This window comes from Cottoperca gobio, chromosome 16 (assembly GCF_900634415.1).
Source record: "Cottoperca gobio chromosome 16, fCotGob3.1, whole genome shotgun sequence".
Taxonomy (NCBI): Eukaryota; Metazoa; Chordata; class Actinopteri; order Perciformes; family Bovichtidae; genus Cottoperca; species Cottoperca gobio.
Window position 1 is genome coordinate 3512558 of NC_041370.1, and position 23321 is coordinate 3535878.

A 23321-nucleotide genomic window follows, 5' to 3' on the forward strand; every position below is an offset into this window, starting at 1 on the left:
TAAATTGGCGTCTCTGTTGGGTCATTATATGAATATGCAAGTGTTATAGTTGTGTAAAGTAAACAGTGCACACATGGACTATAAGCAGTTGCTTTAGTTGCTCTTCCAAGTTAGACACATCTCATTAGCTTTGATCGCCTCAATTTGTTTGTTGCAGTGTTGTTTAGCCTGATCGATACAGAGCCCTCTTGCAGCAGCCCTTTAGCAGTTTCACTCACGGGTGGGCTTCTTAATAGCTGATGACCCCCACCTGTCTGCAGCTATATTGTAGTGCAGAGCAAAGTTTGACATGGCCCTGAAACACTGCGTAGGTTCCGGGCGGATGTTTTAATCCAGGCCGTGGATGAGCGAGAGGCCTTGTTAACCCCTTCATGACCGAGCTGCTGGAGTAATGTAAACAAACAGGGAGAGAGGGCATCGGGGGTAATTAGACCAAAGGGAGCAGGAAGCTTGACTTTGATCATAATCATTGCTTTAAGTTGGTTTGCAATGCACTGTTGCATTCTTACACATTTAACTTAAGTTTTGTGTTGTGTTGTATTCGTCTATAGTACATTTTGTCCGCTGATGTTTGATTCATGTGCGTTTTTAGATTGCGGCATTCTGCGATACGGAGAGATGGACTCTACATGACAGACATATTTTTATGTTTCATCGCATTAGAACTTTAAAAAAAAAAGATCCCTCTCTATGCCACAGCTTAAGATCCCCATGATGCAGGTTGATGATGCAGTAATTATTGTGAAATGATGACCGCAACCTGTAGGGATGAAACGGACACCATTGAGCACTTGTCGTCATCTGTGAGCTTCCCAACAATATCAGCTCGAGATTTTAGATTAGAAATGTTTCATTATCTGGAGTTCTGTGTGTTGTAGAATAGGAACTTTAAAAGGACTTATTATATTATTATTATTATTATTATTATTATTATTATTATTCGTTTTGGGAAACCTCAAGGATTTCATTCAACCATGTTCTCATCAGAGAATCCTCAGTATCTCCGCCAAGGATTAAGCATGTTTGGTTAGTCCTTGTCCCTTACTTTACTGTTAATATGAGATAATGTTGTCCTTTTTGCCAGCTCTGTTCCATACAGCAACTTTTCACTATTGTTTATTTGCAGCATAATGCAACAAAAGTGTTTAATTAATATCCAACAAAAGCTTTTTTGGAAGGTTTATAGGAGACAGATTGTTGCTCTAAAGTTTGGGGAGAAGCATCCATATCAAAATATGTTTCCCAATAATTTAAATCAATATAATAAGAGGATTTATACAGTCCCTTAGTCATTTATGGAGGTTCAGATTGTACTAGCTTCTCAGAATCACAAATCCTTTATTGACCCAGCAAAAGAACATATGAAGTTGTCTGTTCTCCAGCCAGCAGGTTATTGAGAACAGAGAGTCTTTTTGTATATCTGCTGTTGTTGGAGTTATTCAACAACTTGAGTGGCTGAAGGAGGGCTACTGTGGCAGTACTGTTATTTGCGGCAGCTCTCTAAGCACTGATATTGTTTTATTTTTAGGTAGTTCATTGCATTCACCGAGAATCCTGTATCTTACTGTCCATTTAAAGGATTATTTAATTGGGGTTATATCGCTCCAAAATAATAACAAAGAACATGTATTGTAGCATTGCAAACACATTAAAATACATGATTAGAGTTTGTGATTGGAGTAGGAATGCATCTCTGGTGGGAGTGTTACACTGAGGGCCTTGATTCCCCTAATAAGGAAATAGCATCTTTGAAAGCTCAATGTAAGATGAACTGGGATTTCTGTGCAGGGAAGTATTTTATCTGAACATCAGATGGGGTTAGCTGTAATTAACAATGCTGTTTTTCCTCTGCAGTATGGACCAATGTAGAGCCCCGGTCAGTTCCAGTCTTCCCCTGGCATTCATTGGTCCCTTTCCTGGCACCCACTCAGTCAGATGCTTCTTCTCAGCCGGGAGAGAGTCATCACCCAGTCAACTACCCCCAAGCAGCCAGTCTGAAGACAGGTACTGAACACATTTATGTTTGACCTATAGGCAGTAGAAAATGTGTTTATTACAAGTTCATTTAGTTTCCCTTGGATTTAAATACTGTTTTCAATCTCATATATTGTTTACTTTGCCCCAAACAAATATACCTCTCTTTTTGTTGTTCCTCCCCAGAGTGTCAGGGGGTGGCAGCGCTGTCACAGGAGCCTGCAGAGGCACCTCCTATCGTAGAGAGAGGTCCTCCGTGCCGGCCTCCCCCTTCTTCTGATGAGCCTCCTCCAGAGAAGGAGAAAGGAGATGCGGAGAGGGAGAGGCCTGACAGCGAGACAGAGAGTGACGTGGATGACCCGTGAGTGCTCTGATTTTATTCTCAAAGCTGTAAGGTTACATGAACACTTAAAGATGCGCACTGCACACACAACCTCATCAGTTGATATAAAAAGTGGTTATGTATTTGTCAAAGTCAGCCCTCACAGTCATCTTCTGTGTGGTACTGTGTACCCACACATACAGTATGGGAGTGTGATATTTTCTGTATCCTCGCGCTTATTTGGGCAGAAGAGCTCTATGCCAGAACAAAGCAGATGGGAACAAAAGCATTCCATCTCTGGGCTCTATCACTATATGAAAGGCAGTGGCCAGGCTGTCAGCCATTGAAATGGATGAGCTATCTGCTGAATCTGCTGATGTATCTCATGGGAGATGAACTACTTGTGCTCTGTGCCTGCATCTGATAGACGTGCAGCTCTAAGATGAATAATAGTAGCTACACAATTGAGTTTAGAGTTTTAAATATAAAACATTTAAAGAGAAATCTGTATGTGCTTATTGTCCCGAAGGACAATATCTAATAAAGATTACAAACAGAGGGCTGTTTTTGTCTCCTTTCAGCTTCCTCCCAGGCGTTGTACCAGAGCAGCCCATCTCCATAGCCCCAGTAAAGAGACGCACTCAGTCCCTCAGTGCGCTGCCCAAAGATGGAGATAAGAGCAGCCCTGGAAAGGTAATCTTCTCCCATCATCATCATCATCATCAAAGTTCTCAATGTTCTTTTTACTAAAATATGTAATATCTTTTTTATCTTTCTTACTCGCTCTTTCAGAGGGAGAAGGACCACATCCGGCGACCAATGAATGCATTCATGATTTTCAGTAAGCGCCATCGAGCACTGGTGCACCAGCGGCACCCAAACCAGGACAACCGGACAGTCAGCAAGATTCTTGGGGAGTGGTGGTACGCTCTGGGACCTAAAGAGAAACAAAAGTATCATGATTTGGCCTTCCAGGTACACAGATTAATTTATAGACAACTATTTAAGAATGTGTCTTAAAAAGTGGCAATAGACTTTTCCTCCCCAGCGTCTCCAAGTGGTATTATTAAAGACAACCGAATCTCTTTCCGATGTCCTCAGAGCCTACTTTGAAAGCAATTTGAAAAGACTTATTCATATTAATGAATTATTTATATATGTATATATATATATATATACAGTATATATTGTAATTCATTCTCAATGCTGCTCAGAGAATTAGCGGTCCAAGCCTCTTCTGCCAACAGCACGGGGCCTCTCCCTCTCATCTTGCTCTACAACCGACACAACCACAAAATTTGTACAAATGAATGTGCATTCACGTCGCCAATAAGCAACAATGAAGCTGATGATGCCAACTTTTTGAGCTTGTCCTAGCTACATTATTTGGAAAAGACTCGGCAACACCGCATTTTGGTTTCCGCGGCTACAAATCGAGCCTTAATTCTCCCGGGAGATCAACAGAATCGCACGGTGAAAGCGAGGCTTATGGAGCCAATCTTAACGTTGATTGTGTCATTATTCTACAGCTACAGTATTACATTGTGCAAACATTAACTTCATAATAAATAAAAGCAAAAAGCTCATCTATTGCCACTTTAATGTGTTCTGTGCTAACCTATACGACATGTACTATATATTTCACTTTTCCCTTCTCCTACTCCCAGGTGAAAGAGGCCCACTTTAAGGCCCACCCGGACTGGAAGTGGTGCAACAAAGACAGGAAGAAGTCCAGCTCTGATGGCCGTGGGGTCCCAGGCGGCAAAGACATCAGAGAGAGGAGCATGTCTGAGTCCACAGGTTTGTTTCAGTCAGCTCTCAGTACATACAACAAACGCTTGTATATTTTGTAACCTCTTTTATTTACAGTATTCTTATACTTTCCAGGACTTTAACTCTGCTCTTTTTGCCCCCTGATAGAACCCCATTCTGTCGAGCTGAAGGGTGTTGGGCCAGGTCTGGTGGGCGTGTCTGAAAGGACTACAGGAGAAGGTCATGTGGGCCAGCTTACCCGTCCCAGAGCCTTCTCTCAAAGCGCCATGCACAGCCTGGAGCGGAGTGACAGGGGGAATACACAGGCTCTGGCAGAACTGGCACAGGTAAGAGAGGAGCACTGGAAACCTTTTTATATTATGCAACTTTGCATATTGTAAAAATAAGTTGGCGACCATTATCACTGTTCGAGACATTAACAGTCTTCTGCTGACTAGTTTGTTTTCCAATGGAGTCAATGTAACAGAAATTGTTCTCTCTGACACATGCATGGGAAATGTGTGGCATTTGGGACAGTGGAATATGAAACACAGAAGACTCATTGACACACCAATAAGTAATCCAAAGTTCTCTGCTACAGTTTCTTACTTTTTCTTTCCCCCAGATGTGTGGGGATGGTGGCAGTCAGTTTCCGAGTCACGCCCCATCCCTGTCTCGGTCACAGCGGGGCGTCAGCGAGGACATGACCAGTGACGAGGAGCGCATGGTCATCTGTGAGGAGGAGGGCGATGACGATGTCATTGGTGAGAAATCAGACTTACTCTGCTCATGAAACCTGAACATTAGATTAGATTTATTAAAGTGTTCGTACACTGCTTCCTGTGTCCCTGATCCAATTTGTACATTTCCAGCAACTGCATGTGGAATTAATTTTCAACGATACAATAGATCGTTGCAGGAATGAGTCCTAAAAACCCGGAAATGAGTCAGCAGTCTCTGCACTTCTTGTTCCCTCGTCTCGATGGGTTTTTTAAAATGTTTTTTGGTTAGATGCCTGAAATATGGTGTGTGGTTGACACGAGCTCATTAGACTTTCATGTAAGTATCATAAACTTTAGTTCAGCCACAGCCTGTTTTCTTCCTTCATCCAAAATCCAATTTGTTACGTTGTTATTGGCTTTTTGTCGAGGGACACAAGGCGGTGCGAACATTAGATATATATCTCTATAGCCCATAATGTGGCTGAATTAAGACCAGTTTTGTGACCACTTTTAAAGATCTGATGGCATTAAGAGCTGATTCAGACACTAAGTACACCCTGACCAGGATTGTCAAGTGTAGCTGTAGTGTGTTTTCTCTTCTCCACAGAGGACCCTTATCCTAGCAGCTCTATAGACCTGAAGTGTAAGGAGCGGGTGACTGACAGCGACAGTGAGAACGGTTCCGGAGACGAAAGTGATCGGAAGGTGACCGGCTTGAACAATACTTTTTCTGTTATGTATTTAGTTATTTGTCGTTTTTAAAGTATTTTCTCTAAAATAACTTTCTCTGTTTTTCCTTTCAGAGAGTTTTTGCTCCAGTCATTTGCTCCTCTGCAATATCATCTTCCTCACACCATACCCCTCATGGCAGGAGTGTCTCACTGTCCTCTTACCCTAGCAGCAAGCGCTATGATGAGGGGCGATCAGGAGGGGGAGGGTTTTCAGATCACAGGAGGAAGGATAGAGGAGGTGGAGAGGGTAAGGACACATTTGGGGGAGAAGGAGGAGGAGGAGGAGGAGTGCAAGCCACATCTCTCTCCCTCACTTCTGGACATTCAGTCATCTCCACCACTTCAGCTGGAGGGAATCCTTCCTCATATGTAGGTTCACTGGGCGGGAACCAACTCCTGAGCATGGGCGCTGTACGGGTGGCGTCTACGGTGGTGACCAATGTAATGCGTCCTGTTATCAGCACACCGCTCCCCATCGCCAGCAAGTCCAGAGATGGAGGCATATCGTCCAGCCCGCATCCGCCAGAGAGGAAGTCCTTGACTCCCCATCAGCAGACACAATTTCTGATTGGTTCAGGACCAGGAGGCGTGGTCCCAGCCACAGGGGGTGGGTACTACTCTTCATCATCATCACCTCATCCTTTAGTTGCAGGTGTGAGGCCCGGTAGTGTAGTGACTAATTTGGTGTTAGGAGGGGCTCTATCTGCTCAACCTGCTGTACAGCTCATCGCCCCCTCCCACCACCCTCAGCCCTCGCAGCAGCAGGTCTTTCCTTCCTCCGCTGTTTCAGTACCGCACAGCCAAACCAACGGGCCCCTGCCTCTGTCCTTGCTTCAGCCCCAGTTCCTTCCCGCCTCTTCCCTAGCGTCCCCTGGGGGTAAGGCCATCACACAAGTTCAGTACATCCTGCCCACCCTACCTGCCAACACCCACCCCAAGAGTCCACCTCAGCAACTCAGCCAGCCAACCAGTATCTTCAACCTGCCCACAGCTCCACCCACACACATAACTCTGGCCAATGGAAAGCAGCAGGGGACGGGATATACGTCCAGCTCAGCAGGGGGAGTGGTCAGCCCGGGATCTAGAGGTGAGAACTGCAGTCATCACAGTAAAGGCTTATTTCTGCTCCTGTTACGTACGTAAATAGATGCGCTCCCACGTACTTCCATGCAGCCTTTATGTTGACATGGATGTTGGCAATACTTCCAACTGTGTGCAAGCTCAGAACAACAAATCGCTCACGGTCCTCCACTTATCCTTCGCTACCGACCAACTTGCATTTAATTCCGGTCCGATCTCCTCCCAGCTGTTGTGTAGTAACTGTAATAATAATAATAATACGGACAGAATGAATCTGTTTGTATGTATATACATATTTAACATTGAGCATGAATGAGCCTTTACTAAGTGAAGTCATGACGAGCTGCGTATACCTTTTTAATTCTGTAATAAAACGCTCGTTCTTTCTGTGATCAGTGCAAACACAATCTCCAGTGCTCCAGGGCAAAATGCTTGTTCCCATGGCAACAGTACGGACAGCGCCAGCCTCTGCCCAACAGTTCCCCCTCGTGGCTCCACCTCTTCCGGTCCAGAACGGGGCTCAGACGGGAAGCAAGGTCAGTGAGAACTTCACCGGAGACACCGACGTGAGAACTTCATAAATGGTGTCCATTACTTCAGTAACGCTGAATCCTTTTCTTTATGGCTTCCTCCTGCCACGCCAGATCATCCAGATAGCTCCCATGACTGTGGTCCAGTCCCAGCTTCCTCAGGGCGGAGCGCTCCATCCTGCCAACTCCTTCCCTGTAACAATGGGCACAGCTGCTGTAATGGCTCCAGGATCAGCCCCCTCCCAGACTTTACTCCTGCCACAAGCTCATACCAGGTAGGACAATAACACACGAACAAAGAAAGAATTATTATGAACCTAAGACACTACCCTTTTGTGTTTTTTCGTTCTGCATCCACCTCTGACATCTGGCAAGTGACTGTATATACACAAACCACAACAGGGATATGTCAAATAACTCAAGTCTGTGCTGAAGTGGTGAACGTCATCTCTTTAGTGCACCACAATAAACCACACAAAGAGTGCAGATTAGTTTTCAGCCCCAACAGTTATTCTAAATTGACTGTGAAATGCTTTTCTGTAATTGCCTGCCGAGCACCCTTTTTTATTTTCAAGAGCCTAAACCCACCCACCTGCCACTGAAATAATGATTTAAAAAAAGTCTCTTTCAGACGTGCACTTCACCATGTAAATATACTGTCACTGGAGCATGTTGCTTTCTGAAGAACACAAAATGTTATGATAAAACGTGCGCCTTGTGCCGCCTTCTTAAGATAGCTGTGTAATTAATTTGAAACGTCGGCCCAATTATGATTTCTTAAGCGCATCAAAATTAGATCTGTTTAATATGCCTTTTGACAAAATAAATACTGTACATGAGCCAATGTTAAGGTAGGAAGAGATGTTCTCTTGCATTGCAAAGGGTAAAAGATCCAGCAAGTGCTCACCTCCAGAATAATCTGCGTGTGAGCAAAAGGAGAATTAGTTATATCTTCTCTATTGTCTTTTCTGCAAACCTAACTAACAGTGTGGGTGCTGTCGGCATGTGTTTATATATGTTCTGCCGAATGAAGCGCTGCAGCTTCCTCCGTAACACTGGACTTGTAACGTTCTATCATTGAGATCCATGTTCCAGATAGATGAACCCAACAATGTTCCCAATCAGATGTCTGAAAGGAGCTGTAAACACATTATGTGCCAGTAAAGCTCGGCTCATCTCTGACGAACAGGCGCCCATCTATGAACATATGCCAGCCACACTCATCCTACCCTGGGCAAATGTTGATAACAGGAGTGGCTCTGCTTTCTTTCGAGTTTACACGAGCCAAATATTTGTTTCTGTATGATATAAATCCGGCTGAAGACTTCCATGAAATGATTCACAAAGTGCGTCAGAAAGAATTTAGATAAGGCGTGCTGTTAGCATGTCCTGTGTACATGCTCCAGACAAAATATTTAGAAAAAGGAGTTCCAACACGTCGAGCAAATCTTTGAAAAGACAAGACGAGCTTTGATCGCCATCATTGGTTTACTGCTGTGCAGCGTTTCTGTTTCAGAAAGTACAACTCCTGCAGTTATTAAATGGGAGACAGCAAGCCACTAATTAGTGATGCACGATGCATACGGCGGCCCGATGAATTATCATTATGTATTCTTCCGATACTAAACTTTCAGCAGATGAGTCACAGGCCGTTAATACGAAGCCAAATTGCTTTCATTGACTTAACAAGGAGCAGCGTCTTCACAGTCCGATGGAGGGAAACGACACGATTGCAAGTTTTTTGATGTGCTTTTAATAGCAAGTCAGAACTGTTCTTTGTTTTTGTGGTTCCTACAGTGACGTCAGTTAGATGTGTTTAGGTCAGAGCTGTGGAAGATCTTAGCCTTTCCTACCCTCAGGTGTGCATAAACTACAGCTTATGAACTTTATTTATCGGTATCAGACATGAAAGGCAGGTAATTATCAATATCTTGCACTGATTCTAAATCTCCCTGAAGCTACTAAACATCAGATGGAAAAGATAATTCCCTTGCAAACATCTTTGACTTGGAAATTGGATGACCGTGCACAGAAAACGTGTGCTTACCCTTAAAAACAGAAAGCAATCAGAAGGAGCGTTTACGCGACCATCTCCACCGATCGGACAGATGATTGAACGTTTATTCTACAATTTCAGACGGAATGAAATACCTTTTCCAAATGTGCGACTGTGTTTACACAAGGCAGCTTTATTCTGAGTGCTCTGTGATTGTGGTTATTTGAGGGACTAGCCAAAATCACTGCAACGGATCAAAAGGTGTTGAGTATATCCAGTGTTTTAGACGGTATTATTCAAAATACTCAGATTTAAATGTAGCTAAAAGTTCTGTGAGTGTGAAAACCTTTAAATAAGCAGCAGCAGTGTTGCATAACTGAGTCCTCTTGCTGGCTTAGGGGAGTCTCACAGTTTGAGCATGATGTTTTTCAGATGGTTAGGTTGAGCAAAGGTAATGTATTATTATTATTAATGTATTATTAACAGCTTAGTTGTTTAAGAGAGGTAGAAAGACTGAGTCGGGTGTCGGCAGATGCTCAAGGTTGCCATCCCTTCTTGAATAGGCGAACAAAAATAAATGTATTTTCCTTTTTAGTTCACAGATTGACGTAGTTCCAGCTACATTGTGGTACTTTAAGAAGTGATATATAAGGAAGTTGTATTGTTTCTGCCGGGATGTCCACATTTCTTATAGCGAGCAGACAATACGAGAAACAAAAACTCCAGCAGGGGTGCAGCTGTAGCAGTGCAGCTCTATTCTGGATGTGTTAGTCATGCTGCTGGTGGCCCATGTTGCCTCTGCCACCCACCCCCACACTACCTCTCAGCTCCTAGCACACACACACACACACACACACACACACACACACACACACACACACACACACACACACACACACACACACGTATATATAGCACTAGTCATCCAGCGCTGCTCGCTGTGATGTACACTCACCCCCTGACCCTCACTGCAGAACTTCTTTTTTGTCTTCCTCTTTCCTTCTGATGATTTCTCTGTTCCCTTTTATTCCTGGTCTGGCTCATTATTGTACCGTAAACACTCTCTGTCATCTTTCATTACAGAGATGTCATCTTCCCTTCTTCACTCTCCCTATCTTCATTTTTGTATTTCTCCGTGCGTCCTCATTCAGGATCACCTATGTCCAGTCCACTCCGGGGGTCCCATCCACTCTGCCTCTGGTCTCCACGACAACAGGCTCCTCCACCCCCCAGCAAGCCCTGTCTGGATCTGCATATGTGCCATCGCCCCTGGCAACACTGGGGCTCACTGCCATCGCACCACCCGGGCAGACGCTGGTTCAGCCACTGATTGCAGGTCAGTGCTGTGCAGCGCTCATTGCTTCTGCTCTTTAAATGCTATTTTTATTTGTTTCTGAGTCGTGTATGAAATGAGCGATATGATACAACAGCATTAGGCGTACAGCCCCCCCCCCCCCAGGACAAATCCAGCCCTCTAACAAAAGTATTTGGCTTCCCTGAATTGTTTAATTTTTTAATTTCATAACTAATTTTTACATTTTTAACTTTTACATGTTCTTTTTTTATAAAGTGTGTTGTGTGTGTGTGCGTGTGTGTGTGGACAGTAGGACTAGATACCTAACTCCATGTTAAAAGCACATTCATCACAGGGTCAAATCTGGACCAACAGCTGGCGAGAGACTGAATAACTAATTTGTTTAATTAATATATATTATATAATATAATATTTATATTATCACTGCGAGTGTTTCCGAAAGTGAAAAGATTAATATTTGGCCTCCTGGGTCTCATGTTTCCTTCATCCAGGTCAGCCCCCGCTCCTGGCCACAGCTCAGTCTCCACAGCCCCCCACCTCGGCCCCCGTCTCCGGCTCCGAGGGCCAGATAGTCACCGCCATCTACCCTCCTTCACCGAGCGTCACCATGGCTACAGGAGTGGTCTCCATGACTGCAATGCCCCCCAGCGTGGTCTACTCCATCTCCAGCCCTTCCAGCGCTTCCCCCCACATCCTGTCCAAACACACAGCGACACCCGCCACCATCACAAGCCTTCATCCGCAGTCCGCTCTGGACAGACAGGCAGACAGGCACCTGCCTGCGGACAGACCCGCAGATCGACAGACTGACAGACTGGCTGAGAGGCAGACGGAGCAGCTGATGCATTCAGACAGACATCTGGAGAGGCAGACCTCCAGCAGCTCAGTGGCACCTCCCAGTGGCTCAGCTGTGAGGCCCTGCAGTCCTCCACTTCAGATCCAAACACCTGGTACGGCTGCACGTATTGTTTCTACAACACTTCATTTACATGGTTGTAATTTGTCGGGTATAATTTTAATGATATCATCTTTTAAACGTTCTGCTTTTACAGGCAGTGCACCAGGTACACCAAAACTAATACAGCTTCCAGTCAGGACCCCTCAGAAAGTGAAGGCAACAGTGGCGAACATCCCCGTGGGCAGCTACGAAGGAGGAGGCCGAGGAAAAGAACGAGAGAGGGAGAAAGACAGGGAGCGTGAGAGAGAGAGGGAGCGTGAGAGAGAGAGGGAGAGAGAGCGTGAGAGGGAAAGAGAAAGAGAGAGGGATGCTGCAGCCACGAATCGTTTCTCCTTTGATCCTGAGCTGGCGGGACAGACTGCGTCTCCATCGACACATCCTGCTGAGGAGCCGCTGACCTCTGACAGACCCCTGGAGGGCTTCAGTGCAGCGGACTCCTCTGACACACGACACAGAGAAAGCACAACCACCAAAGAGGTGAGAGGAACATCACACCCTGACTTCCAGGAGAAACGACCCATAACATGATTCATGTGTCATTCTGCATACAATACTCAAAAGAACTACAAGTGTCCCAGTGTCGGCCATAACCACCAAATATAGTGTCAAAAATAAAATGTTTTCTTCCGTCCTGTAGTCAATAAGGTCATATCCTGTTACTGATGAAGGTCATGTAGAGGCATCAGTATTAAATAGTTTTATAACCAGGTAAGAACTATAAATTGAACTTTTGTGTACAGGCTGGATGGAAGGAGTCCCTCCCCTCCTCATCTCCCCCCCCTGCATCAGCCACAGAACCCCCCCTGCCGCCCCCCCAGACTGACAAAGAGGGTCCAGCACCCAAAAAAGTTAAAGCCCGCCCACCACCACTGAAGAAGACTTTTGACTCGGTGGACAAGTGAGTTACCTTTATGACTCTTCAGTGTAAGGTGTCGGAGGTTGTTGCTGGACGGCGTGTGTATACTGTGTATTGTGTGTTTGTGTGTGCGTTGGTCGGGCAGGGTGCTGTCGGAGGTGTATTTCGAGGAGCGCTTTGCAGAGCTGCCAGAGTTTCGGCCTGAGGAGGTCTTGCCTTCACCCACCCTGCAGAGTCTGGCCACTTCACCCCGCGCCATCCTGGGCAGCTATCGTCGCAAGAGGAAGAACTCTACAGGTTTCACTCTCATGATACTCTGACTGCAGCAGGCTTTAGTTATATAACATGTTCATTTCAGTGTAACAGATGTTAATAATAATAATAGTAATAATAGTGTGACACCCCCAGTGCTGCGACTAAAGGTCTGGACGCTTTATTCTACTTTCAGATTATAGTGAACATTTATATCCGACTAGTCTCGGCAACGTCTCACTGTCCTGTCCTCCTCACTGTCCTGTCCTCCTCACTGTCCTGTCCTCCTCACTGTCCTGTCCTCCTCACTGTTCTTATTGTGTCCTGAAGTGAAGCGTGCAGCAGAGGACTCAGGATGAAACTGCTGCATTGAATAAGAATCTCTTTTTGTTTGTGTGTGTGTGTGTGTGCTTCTAGATTTGGACTCAGCCACTGATGAGCAAGTCTCTCCGAAGAGAAAGAGTCGGCGGCGCTCGAGCTGCAGCTCAGAGCCCAACACGCCGAAAAGTGCCGCCAAGTGTGAGGGAGACATCTTCACCTTCGACAGAGCAGGTAACACACGGGAGGGCGAGGCGTCTCGCTTTAGTTCATGTCAGGTCATTTTAATAATAAATAATTTAGAAATAAAAACACAAGATGAGATGATATCAAATATATCGAGTAGAAGTTTGAAGGCTAACAAAGATCATAAGATGCAGTCGAAAGCTCTGGAAGAAGCTACTCAGCGGACCTTAATAGAATATTTATATTTACAGAGAAGCTTTATTATTTTCTGCCTGGTTGGTGCCGCCTATAAGCAAAGGTTTCCTGAAGACTCAACGTCTCCCCCTGTTTGTCTGTCACTCAGCCACAGACGGAGAAGACATCCTGACGGATATGGAGTTTGATAAGGTGCCGTACTCGTCCCTGCGGCGAACACTGGACCAGAGGAGAGCGCTGGTCATGCAGCTGTTCCAGGAACAAGGCTTTTTCCCATCAGGTAAGACACACACTCTCTCTCTCACACACACACACACACACACACACACTCACACTCACACTCACACACTCTCTCTCTGGCGATTGATGGTATGAACGTGATGACGTCTTGATGGAGCGTGATTTTGCACTTGTAGATTCATGTTGTTTGTCTGTTGTCGTCGTGTCTGCAGCTCAGGCCACCGCAGCCTTCCAGACAAGATACTCCGATATATTCCCCACGAAGGTGTGTCTGCAGCTGAAGATCAGGGAGGTCCGGCAGAAGATCATGCAGACGGCCGCCCCCTCTGATGTCTCTGGTTTAGGCATCCCCGACTCCCTCGGCCCCCTCCCTGGACCTTCTGGCTCCCAGTCAGGAGAAGGATCCATGAGAGGAGGCGGGGAGCTGCAGGATGACGACATGGAGCACGGGACGGATGGAAGCCCGGAGGATCCTCGGGATTCACATGACTTTTCTAGATGAGGGATGCTGACACGTTAGATTGACCAATCAGTGACTGCTGACGTCACACAATCCCCCCCCCCCCCTCCCCCCACGTGCTTTTTTATTTTTTATCACACTCTTAAATCTCTTCTAATTTCTTTCCATCCTCAGTAATGTGCGACCATATGTACCAAAAAAAAACACACACACTCACACACACACCCTGCAAACTCTTAATTCCCACACGTGAATCGGCGCTCTGTACCCACCTTGGAGGAAGCTCCCATCGATGCCAGTGAACAAAGGACCGCTGCGTACAGCTGCACTCATTCGCCTTGAAGAAGAAAGGGTTCTTGTTTTTTGGACGGTGAGACCTGCTTAACACATTCTGCAACAGTAACAAGTGAGCAGTTTTAAAACAAGGACATTAATTGTTTTGATATTTGTTTTTAATAGCGTTAGAGGAGTAATGAGCAGTAAGTGTCTGCTTGAGGAACAACCTGTATTTAGACTTAACTGTTGTAAGCTTGTGTTTCTGCTGACATTAGGGGGCTGGGCCCTCAACAGCCGGAAATTATTTGATTGAACAAGAGAACTCGTTACTGTGGACCTGGAAAGATCTTTTCCTCCGTTGTATTGTAGACCTTCAGGGGAGGTCTACCAGGAGGGACTGACACATATGGACTGAAACTCAAGTGGACTTCTGGCAGTGCCATCATTCCTGCAATTTCCTGTCTGGCCAACTCCTCCCTTGTTGCGACTGACACTAGCACATGCCAGTCGTTAGGGACTGAGCGTTCCCCGTGCCTCTCGTTCGCTTGCCATGAAGGAAGGAGTGGGTCGGAGTCAACGGGCACATCCTGGCTCTTAGTCGTAGAGGTCAGGCTGATAAGGCCTTAATCCTCTATTGCCAAGCAGTTTTATTAACTTTTTTAAAATAATTTGTATTTAACATTGTCATATTCAGTTTGTTGTTGTACTATTCCAATGGTTATTATTATTATTATTATTATTATTATTATTATTACTCCTTATATCATTGCAGTGAATCCTGGTCCTTAGTTCTGTTCCCATTGCTGGCAGACGTTTCCTTCATTTCTACCAGCCGTTTGATTTCTTGTACTATTTCTTCTTTCTAATACATTTGGAGGCAGGTGAGAGAAGCTGCTGCACACCTGTACAGTTCCTCCATTGTAGTCTTCCCTTGACTGGCCTCTCACCTCAGCAAGGTACCTGCGGTGCAGTTATTTTTATTGACATTTCAAAGAGGACGACAACGTGGACCTTTTTATTCTTTCTGCAGTAATAAGCGTATGTTTTTAGACGACCCTGTATGCCTCTCTGTCCCTCGCGAAGTTTGATTCTATAGCGTCAACACTTGTACATCTCCTTCCTACCTTTGTCACTTTATTGCTCTCTCCAGACCTCCTTTTTTAGACAGGCGGAGAGGAAACTGGGGGGGGAAGTGAGGGGAGGGTAATGAATCAAAGAGCTGGTAGGATCTAATACTGGTTGTGTTGTACATAATTACTGTAGAGTCAGTAGACTCGTTATATTATTGATAAGGAAAAATCTGTCATTGAACATAAGACACCTATTACCGACGGCAAAAAACAATAAATATGGCTATTAATGTTTTTGTGTTCTACTCCTTGTGTTGCTGTTCCAGTATGCAAGAGGACTTTATATGAATAATTTAAGTTTGTATCTGTATCTTTCAGTATGCAAATAAAAATAGGTGTTCAATTAAAGTGATTTTATCGCTGGCAATGTGGGAAATTGTATTTTCCTTCAGAGGGTCGAGAATGTTATGTAAAAACTTACACTATACTTTAGAACGCCAGAGATGTTTTCTCCACTATAATGGAACTAGATGGCACTCTGCAGTTGCTGAAGATAATCCACAGACCTTGTTGTGAGCAGTTTCATACAGGAACCGAAAATGCACTCGTCGATAAACACTTCCTTCTGCGCAGCGATACGGTTAAAAATAGCTCTACGTGCATCTTTGATTTGGGGGCGAACTGTCCCTTTAAATGTACCTGGAGCTCTTGAAAATGAAGCTCGCATCATCTCTGCAGTGTCATCGCTTTGAAAAAACATTTATTGATTTCATTTATTTACAACAGCACGACCAAACCTTTTAAACAGAAGAAGAATCACATCCATTTCGTATATAAATGATAAAATTAATTATACAAACTTCATGAGGCACAACCGACGGTCTGTATTCATAATGATTGCCATATCCTTAAGTTTTAGTATACATTTATTTCACTAAAGTTTAATACTGATCCCTCTAAGCGTTGTAAAAAGGGGAATATTAATTACTTTGGTCTGTTTGCTGAACTTAATATCAATGTTGACATTTTATAACTTCTTGTCCAGTAATTAAATATCTGGGTCCAGTGAAGTCTGAACACTCAAACCTCTCAGTCGTCAACTAGTCTTTGTTCGAGTCCGCATTGCGACTGAACTCAGAGGAGCTGCAGTCCGTCCACAGCCACCGTGTCCATGGCGAGGCCGTTCTCCAAAGCTGTGTGATAGATCTCCAAGGCCTGCTCCAGCGGCAGCACGCCTCCCTCGCTCGTCTCAATGATGGCTATGGTCTCCCCAAACTCATTACACATGATGGTAGGAGTGCCCTGTGAGAGAGGAGGAAGTCATTCAACTTGCAGCACAGCGTACACAGACACATTCACAGGTGCTGACTAAATGTCACCCCCTCACTAACGGTTTGAACTCAAAATAGTTTATTATAAAATAATGATTTAATAATTACTAACCCTGTTAGCTAATAAAATGGGGGTCACTTAACAGCTAAAAGTGTTTTAAATGCATGTTTGAAGTAGTGAGCACACGACTGATGAATGAGACTTCATTCATGTATTTTGTTTTAGGGGTGAGTAAATAGGAAATGCATTCTGACCTGCTGAAGGTCGGCGGCTTGGATCTGGATGATCTGAGGCTGCCCGTTAGCTAGTTCTACTGCCGAAGCGTCCACCACTGCCACAGCAGAGCTGGTCTCCATGGCAGCAGCCTCTTCGTCCAGCCTCTGCTGCCTGGCGTGGGTCTTCTTGTGGTTCCTCAGATTAGAAAAGGTCTTGAAGGCTTTGCCACACTGCGGACAAACATGCGGCCGTTCGCCCGTGTGTGTTCGGCGGTGCTCAGCCAGGTGCATGCTCTGGATGAAACCCTTTCCGCACACTTCACAGCGAAACGGCCGTTCACCCGAGTGTGTGCGCAGGTGCTCTCGCAGGTGTGTGTTCTGACGGAAGCGCTTGCCGCACACTTGGCAAGGAAAGGGGCGCTCGCCAGTGTGGACCCGCTGGTGAAGTGCAACTCCAGAGGAAGACACGAACAGTTTGCCACAGATAGGACACTGGTGGGCTTTGGGCCGCTTCCCGGCGGTGCACCGCGGCCGCCCAGAGCCTAAGGCGAAGTGGCTGAGTCTGTGAAGTCTCAGATTAGCAGGAGAATTGAGCTTCTTCCCACAAATATTACAATCTAGACCCCCCCGCACGAGGCTGCTTGAATCCCCTGATTCAGTCTCTGCTGTGGTTGAGGTGGAGGGCTTTGAGGTCAGATCTGCTTGGTTGTCTGTCTCTTTGCCCACTTCTACCCCCGTACCAGCCTGCACCAGGGTGGGGTGCTGCTCCACATAGTGGCCGTCTCTCTGTCTCCTGGTCAGGAAGCCGGCCTCACAGTGGGGACATGGGAAAGGGGCCGGAGCCCCCGGATGTTGAGTGTAGCGATGTGCAGCTAACTTGGTAGGCCAGCGAAAGGTGGCAGGGCAGTCCGGGCAGCACAGCGTTGCAGCATTGGAGTGCAGCAGGCTGTGCTGACGGAGGTTTGAGGACTGCGAGAAGGAGCGGTGGCAGACGTCACAGCGGTATGGTCGCACGCCAGAGTGGATCAGAGTGTGCCTCGTCAGGTTGGCTAGCGATGAAAAGGTTTTGCCGCAGTCAGAACACTGGAAGGGCCGCTCTCCGGTATGAGTGCGGATGTGGTTGCGCACGTGGATCTGCTTCTTAAAAGACTTGCCACAGATGCCACAAACAAAGCTGCGTTCGGTGACGTGGGACTTGCGTCGATGGTGAACGAGCTGCAGCTGCGAGGGAAAGGTCTTAGAGCATGAACGACAAGAAAAAGACCCTTTGTCTGAAGATGCAGCTGGAGCAGCTGTGACTCCTCCACCCGTGTCATCCAGGGGAGCGGGGTTTGTAGCTAAGCCAGACTTCTCCTGCTGAGGCTCAATGGTGTTGCCTTCAAGTGGGACACACACCTCCATGTTGTTGTCCTCCCCCTGCTTCTCCACTTCACCTCCTTCCACTTTGCTCGGAGAACTTTGTTTTGGATCATCTCCCAATTTTTCCATCTCTTCCTCTGTGAGAGGGGCCAGCACGTTGATCTTCACCTCATTAGTGTGAGAATTCTTCTCTCTTGCTCGCTGTAGGATGGCGAGGGCAGAGAGAGACGCTCTTCTGGGGGCTGAGACCTACGGCAAAAAAAACAAGCACACGTCCATTGAAATGTTATATTAACTGTGAGGTTGAGGACACATCTGGGAGGGGATATGCTTGTTTCACTACCATGGAGACGGGGGCGGGTGTGCCGGATGAGTCACGGTTGAGGTGGGTCCTGCGGTGGTAGAGGTACTTGGTCATGTTGGTGAAGGTTTTATTGCAGAACTGACACTTGTGAAGGGGATCTGCAGTGTGGGACTTCCTGTTAAACAGACGGAAAGATTAATCAAAGGGAAGGTTGTACCAAATTCATTAAAAATAAAACTATTGAGGTTTTTCAAATTAAGCTTTTAATGTCTGTCATTTGTCAACTCTTAAAATGTCAAACATTTTAAGAGTTTTGTAAATGATTACATCTATATTTTTTACTTTACGCTCTCGAGTTATTGGGAATATTTAGACCACTGGTCAGAAACAATCCTACGCAGCCATTCTAGTATAACACTAATAATATCAGTGTCTTGATCTGTAACTGCAGAATCACCGTGTTTAAACACAAGGAACAGACGTGCAAGTAGAAGAAGCTGCGCAGCATTCAAATGTTGATTTACGATTTGAAAGTCAACGTTATGAATAACTTTTCTGCCCTAATAGAAAGTTTATCAGCTCTCAGTTTGTCCGTCAGGCCGCTGTGGTGTTTACCTGTGCATTATAAGAGTCATCTCAGTGGTGAAGCCATTGCCACAGTCCACACACAGGTACCTGGCCACGCCCGAGTGTGTGCGCATGTGTGTCTGCAGTGACGTGGCCTTCTTGAACACCTTGCCACACTCTGGACACTCGTGCGTGCCCTGCTCGTGTACGCGTTTGTGAGCAGCCAGCCGGTTGACGGAGGTGAAGGTGCGGTTGCAGAGCTCACATTGTTGGGGCTTGGCCCAGACGGCTGCTTTCTTCTCTGTTACTCTAATCCTAATGTCCTCCACCTTCTCCGTAGTCTCTTCCCTCCCTCGCACCTCCTCGAAGCCACTCATGACGCCTGGCTCTCCGCTCTCTTTGTCCTGACACAGGAAGTGCTCTCCCTGGTGCTGGAGGAAGTCCTCCGGGGTCTGGAAGAGAAGGGAGCATTCAGAGCACTCATAAGGGTGGATGACCACCAGCTCTGTTGGCTGCTGCTGCTGGGTGTCATCCTGGACGCCGGGGGCCAACCTTAACTCCAGTCTCTGCACCCCGTTCTCCAGAACCCCCAGCTTTCCCGAAGAGCCTCGGCCCACAGCGGGCAACAGAGGGGGCAGCTTTGAGCGGCGCTGACTGGACATGGTGGAGTTGTCTGCCAGAGCTTGAGCTGTGAGGATCTGCAGGTGCATGGTGGCAGAGCCGGGGGTCGCTGTCACTGGAGGCAGCAGGGCGGAACGGGAGGATGCAGCAGGTTTGGAGACAGACTCGTGTTTCTTCTGTTGCTGCTGCTGCTGTTGCTGCTGCTGCTGCTGCTGTTGCTGCTGCTGAGCGAGTACCTGGAAAATACACACAGTGCACAAAACATGTACAAACCTTAAAACCCTTCATTTACTGCTCATTCAATTCCTGTTATGAGGTGTTTACAATCCCAAAATACCTGAGCCAAGATCTCCCCAGCCTGCTGCTCACTCAGCACGTAGTTCTGCACGTTGTTCAGTGGAGTGACGGTGCCGTCGGGCTGTAGCACGTACTCCTGTTGCAAGGGCCAAAAAAACACTAAGTTTTATATATTTCTTATTTCCTGCACCTTTTTAAACATCAATTTCACGGACTTTTAAAAAAGGACTTTCCAGGCCGAATTCCCTCAAATTCAAGAACCAAACATAGTTTGAGACACGGCTCAAGGTTAATTACCGAGGCAGGTGGCGAGTGAAACAATAACACAACTGCGGGAGACAGATGCAGACTGCGTAGCCTATATGTGCAGTAAAGTAAAGAAAATACCAAAACAACTATTTCTATTCTTGCACAAAATACATCAACTCAAGCACTTTCAATGACCCATGTGTCTATTTATGTCCATTTTCAAAAACGTTCAAGGCCATGATTTCTCTTCAAATTCACAAACTTCCAAGGACTTCAAGGACCCGTGGGAACCATTTTATATTCAGTGAACGTCGTGCCACAGAAATGAAGCGATGTTTGATAGTTGCTCCTTCATTTAGAACAGCAAAGACGCTAAAAGGTTCAGAGCCGTCGCTCTGATTCATGTCTTTTAGTTCTTTTCAGACGCTTTGGAGACGAAGTGTCTGCTGTTCAAACTATATTTGAATTACAGCGAAGTATCTGCGCTGTCCTACACAGCCCAGAGACTCAAGATAAATGTTTTACTTTGAAGCAATTTGAATGCTCTCTAGACCACAAGGACCTGACCCGAATGCAAAGTCAGAAACTTGCCAAGTGTTTCCCCCATGCTGAGATTTTGAGCTGTGCATGTGAATGACTCAGCACAGTGGAAGGTTTATGAGCTGTAATCAGATTTACAGCTCAGATTTACGCTTGTTCCAATGTCAACTTCTCTCTCTGACATTTGAAGCGTCTGCTGGTTCGATGCACACAAACTCTACTCTGATAGTCGAGGACAAAACTCCCAATGAAGATGACAATGCACTTTTTATACTGCACATAAATCTAGTTTTAGGATGAGAGTCTGAAGAATATAACCTACAACATAAAGTGTTTCCCCTAGGTTTACTGCTTTTGGGGGGGGGATTTAGCTCTCCCCTCTCCTCCGCTCTGTAGGTGTGTGTGTGTGTGTGTGTCAGCTGCGAAGCCCCGCCCTTCGCAAAACGGAGCGAAGGAGAGAATGTGAATGTGTGTGTGTATAGTTACCGTGTTCACTAAAGGGTGTGGCACCAAGTAAGTTTATTACATTACCAACAATTGTGACAATGACAGAAAGACTACGTAGTATTCATACAGTGTAAGGTCAATCCCTTACCATGGTCTCTGTGTTACTGTGTGTGCTGCTCCTGCTGTGGGTCCGCCGGTGCTCCAGCCAGGTCTCAGGCGAGTCAAAAAGAGCCAGACAGTCGAGACACTGGTACTGAACAGGTCCCGACATCTGACCCTCCGACCCGTCCTCTGTCTCCAAAACCTCACACAGCTCTGGAAACAGCAAAACAACCAGACAGTTAGTGTTGTTTCTTAGTTTCTACCATTATACCGTCACTTTACCTTTATATACACTTTACTTAGGCTGCTGTTTACATCTCTATATATTTATTAACTCCATATTTACTATATTCCTGTTTACATTCAGTTTATCCAGTTGTACTGCCCTAAATGTATAACTTTATTTTACATTTTAAATTTATGCATATATTTTAGCCTGCACCATCTTTTGTCTTAGATCCTCACTTTGCTTTTATTTGCATGATTTTCCTTTCTTCACACATATTTAATGAACATTGTTGGGAGCATGAGATGCAAGATTCTCATGGCTAACAACTGCTTTACTGTAATTGTGAAAAATGATAATAAAGAACTGAAAACTGGATTTAAAGCCATGCAAATTAAAAACTAAAGTCCTTATAAATAGCCAAACATTGGCTTCCACAGAATGGCATCATGTTGCATTATGCAAAGACAACAGCTACAGCGTGGTGCAATAATAAATGCTGGAAAAAGTAAGTTTATAATATAGAAATATACTATAAAATAAGACAGAACAGAAATTAAATACTGTACAGTAGAATGAGAATTTAAAAAAATCTACTATTCATTAATAAAACCTCAACACACTCCACTGTTCGTCAATGTCTCACCTTGATGCTCCACCTCCATCCCCGCTTCTCTCATGTGCATCTCCTGGTGCTGCAGCAGTTCTTCAGGGTTCATGAGGAGCGCCCCACACTCCAGACACTGGTACTGCTGGTTTTGCCCCATCTCTGGAACACCCTGGAAGTGCATGACCTCCCCGTCTCCTTCCCCCTCTTGGCCAGTGTGGATCTGCTGGTGGATGAGCACATCCTCCAGGGTGTTGAAGAGCTGGTGGCACTCGCTGCACATGTACTGGTGCTCCACATACACACCCTCCTCATCCTCCTGCTGCTCGGCCATGCTGTGTGTGTTTCTGTGTATTAAAGTCTCTTATGTAGGTTGCAGGTGTATCATGAAATATGATGTGTTGAACTGAAACTTCTCTGCTGTGTACAATGAATGAAGACTACTTGTGTCATCCAGAAGGCCAGTGTCGGAGCACACCTGTAGTAAACAAATAAAAGTCACATGGTCAAATGAACAGTATTCAAATGAAAGCAGCAGTTATGTAGTAGTCATAATAAGTAACATGTGGTTTCAGTGTTTCTCTCACACACCGCACACAGCAACGGTACATGTGTTATTAAAGTGTACAATAAAAAGTGTTAAGATAAAATCATTCCCGCGAAAAAACAACGCAATTTGCAGCCGTTAGCTAAATGAAGGCCCTGTAATGCTAACACTACCACCACCACTCATTACCTCCCTCATCATTGTCTGATGTATCTCACACATCTCATTAATATCTTTGTTTACAGTGTGCGATGGCATATGGAGAGCTGTTGGCGGCGCTCCCTCCGATATTGCAGACCTGTTTCTCGGCACCGCGGTTTCCTGACAGCGGCTGCCCGGTTCGTCTGGCGGTCCGTCAGGCGGCGCTACCCACTTTTCCCCGAAGCTCTCCGGCTGCGACGGCGGGCCCTTCTTTCCCTTTACCTCTCATTTACTCTCGTTGGACAATCCCGCGTGTAGTCACACCTCTTTGTTCACACAAGCGTACGCCTTCGTGTTTAGTCCCTTGTCACCGTCGGTGGCGTGAAAATACTAAAATATGAAAAATGTCCGTGGGAAAATTGCATTTCAATGCGTGAAATGAGACGTTTGCCCGCCGATCGACTCCATTCTTGTGCTACAAAGCCCCGCCCAATGCGGTAGTCTCAACATTTCAGAAGCTGTGATTGGACAAGG

The 23321-nt window shown here is 45.8% G+C and overlaps 2 protein-coding genes across 3 annotated transcripts in view; one reads left to right on the forward strand and one right to left on the reverse strand.

Annotated features, from left to right (window-relative positions):
* The window catches only part of cicb (capicua transcriptional repressor b), a 37899-nt gene extending 22258 nt beyond the window's left edge, over positions 1 to 15641 (forward strand). Inside the window, 19 exon segments of the mRNA XM_029450980.1 lie at positions 1855 to 2004; positions 2161 to 2335; positions 2878 to 2989; positions 3089 to 3271; positions 3964 to 4096; positions 4217 to 4395; positions 4674 to 4812; positions 5378 to 5475; positions 5574 to 6588; positions 6978 to 7117; positions 7226 to 7386; positions 10259 to 10443; positions 10914 to 11372; positions 11475 to 11857; positions 12121 to 12278; positions 12373 to 12533; positions 12906 to 13040; positions 13336 to 13467; positions 13640 to 15641. Coding sequence (XP_029306840.1) covers positions 1855 to 2004; positions 2161 to 2335; positions 2878 to 2989; positions 3089 to 3271; positions 3964 to 4096; positions 4217 to 4395; positions 4674 to 4812; positions 5378 to 5475; positions 5574 to 6588; positions 6978 to 7117; positions 7226 to 7386; positions 10259 to 10443; positions 10914 to 11372; positions 11475 to 11857; positions 12121 to 12278; positions 12373 to 12533; positions 12906 to 13040; positions 13336 to 13467; positions 13640 to 13929 — 4388 coding nt within the window. The 3' untranslated portion in view covers positions 13930 to 15641.
* A 327-nt stretch (positions 15642 to 15968) lies between these two features.
* znf526 (zinc finger protein 526) lies at positions 15969 to 23282 on the reverse strand. 2 transcript variants are annotated; one of them, XM_029450983.1, is made up of 8 exons: positions 22945 to 23282; positions 22139 to 22577; positions 21313 to 21479; positions 19969 to 20064; positions 19059 to 19867; positions 18483 to 18618; positions 16820 to 18388; positions 15969 to 16535 (listed from the first exon to the last, which is right to left on the reverse strand). In XM_029450983.1, exons 2-8 carry the CDS (start codon positions 22431 to 22433, stop codon positions 16368 to 16370), a joined length of 3240 nt encoding a protein of 1079 aa, XP_029306843.1. In that variant the 5' UTR covers positions 22434 to 22577; positions 22945 to 23282; the 3' UTR covers positions 15969 to 16367. The 2 variants fall into 2 exon arrangements, with proteins under 2 accessions (XP_029306843.1, XP_029306844.1); XM_029450984.1 differs by having other exon boundaries at positions 22890 to 23282.
* Between the last annotated feature and the right edge of the window lie 39 nt (positions 23283 to 23321).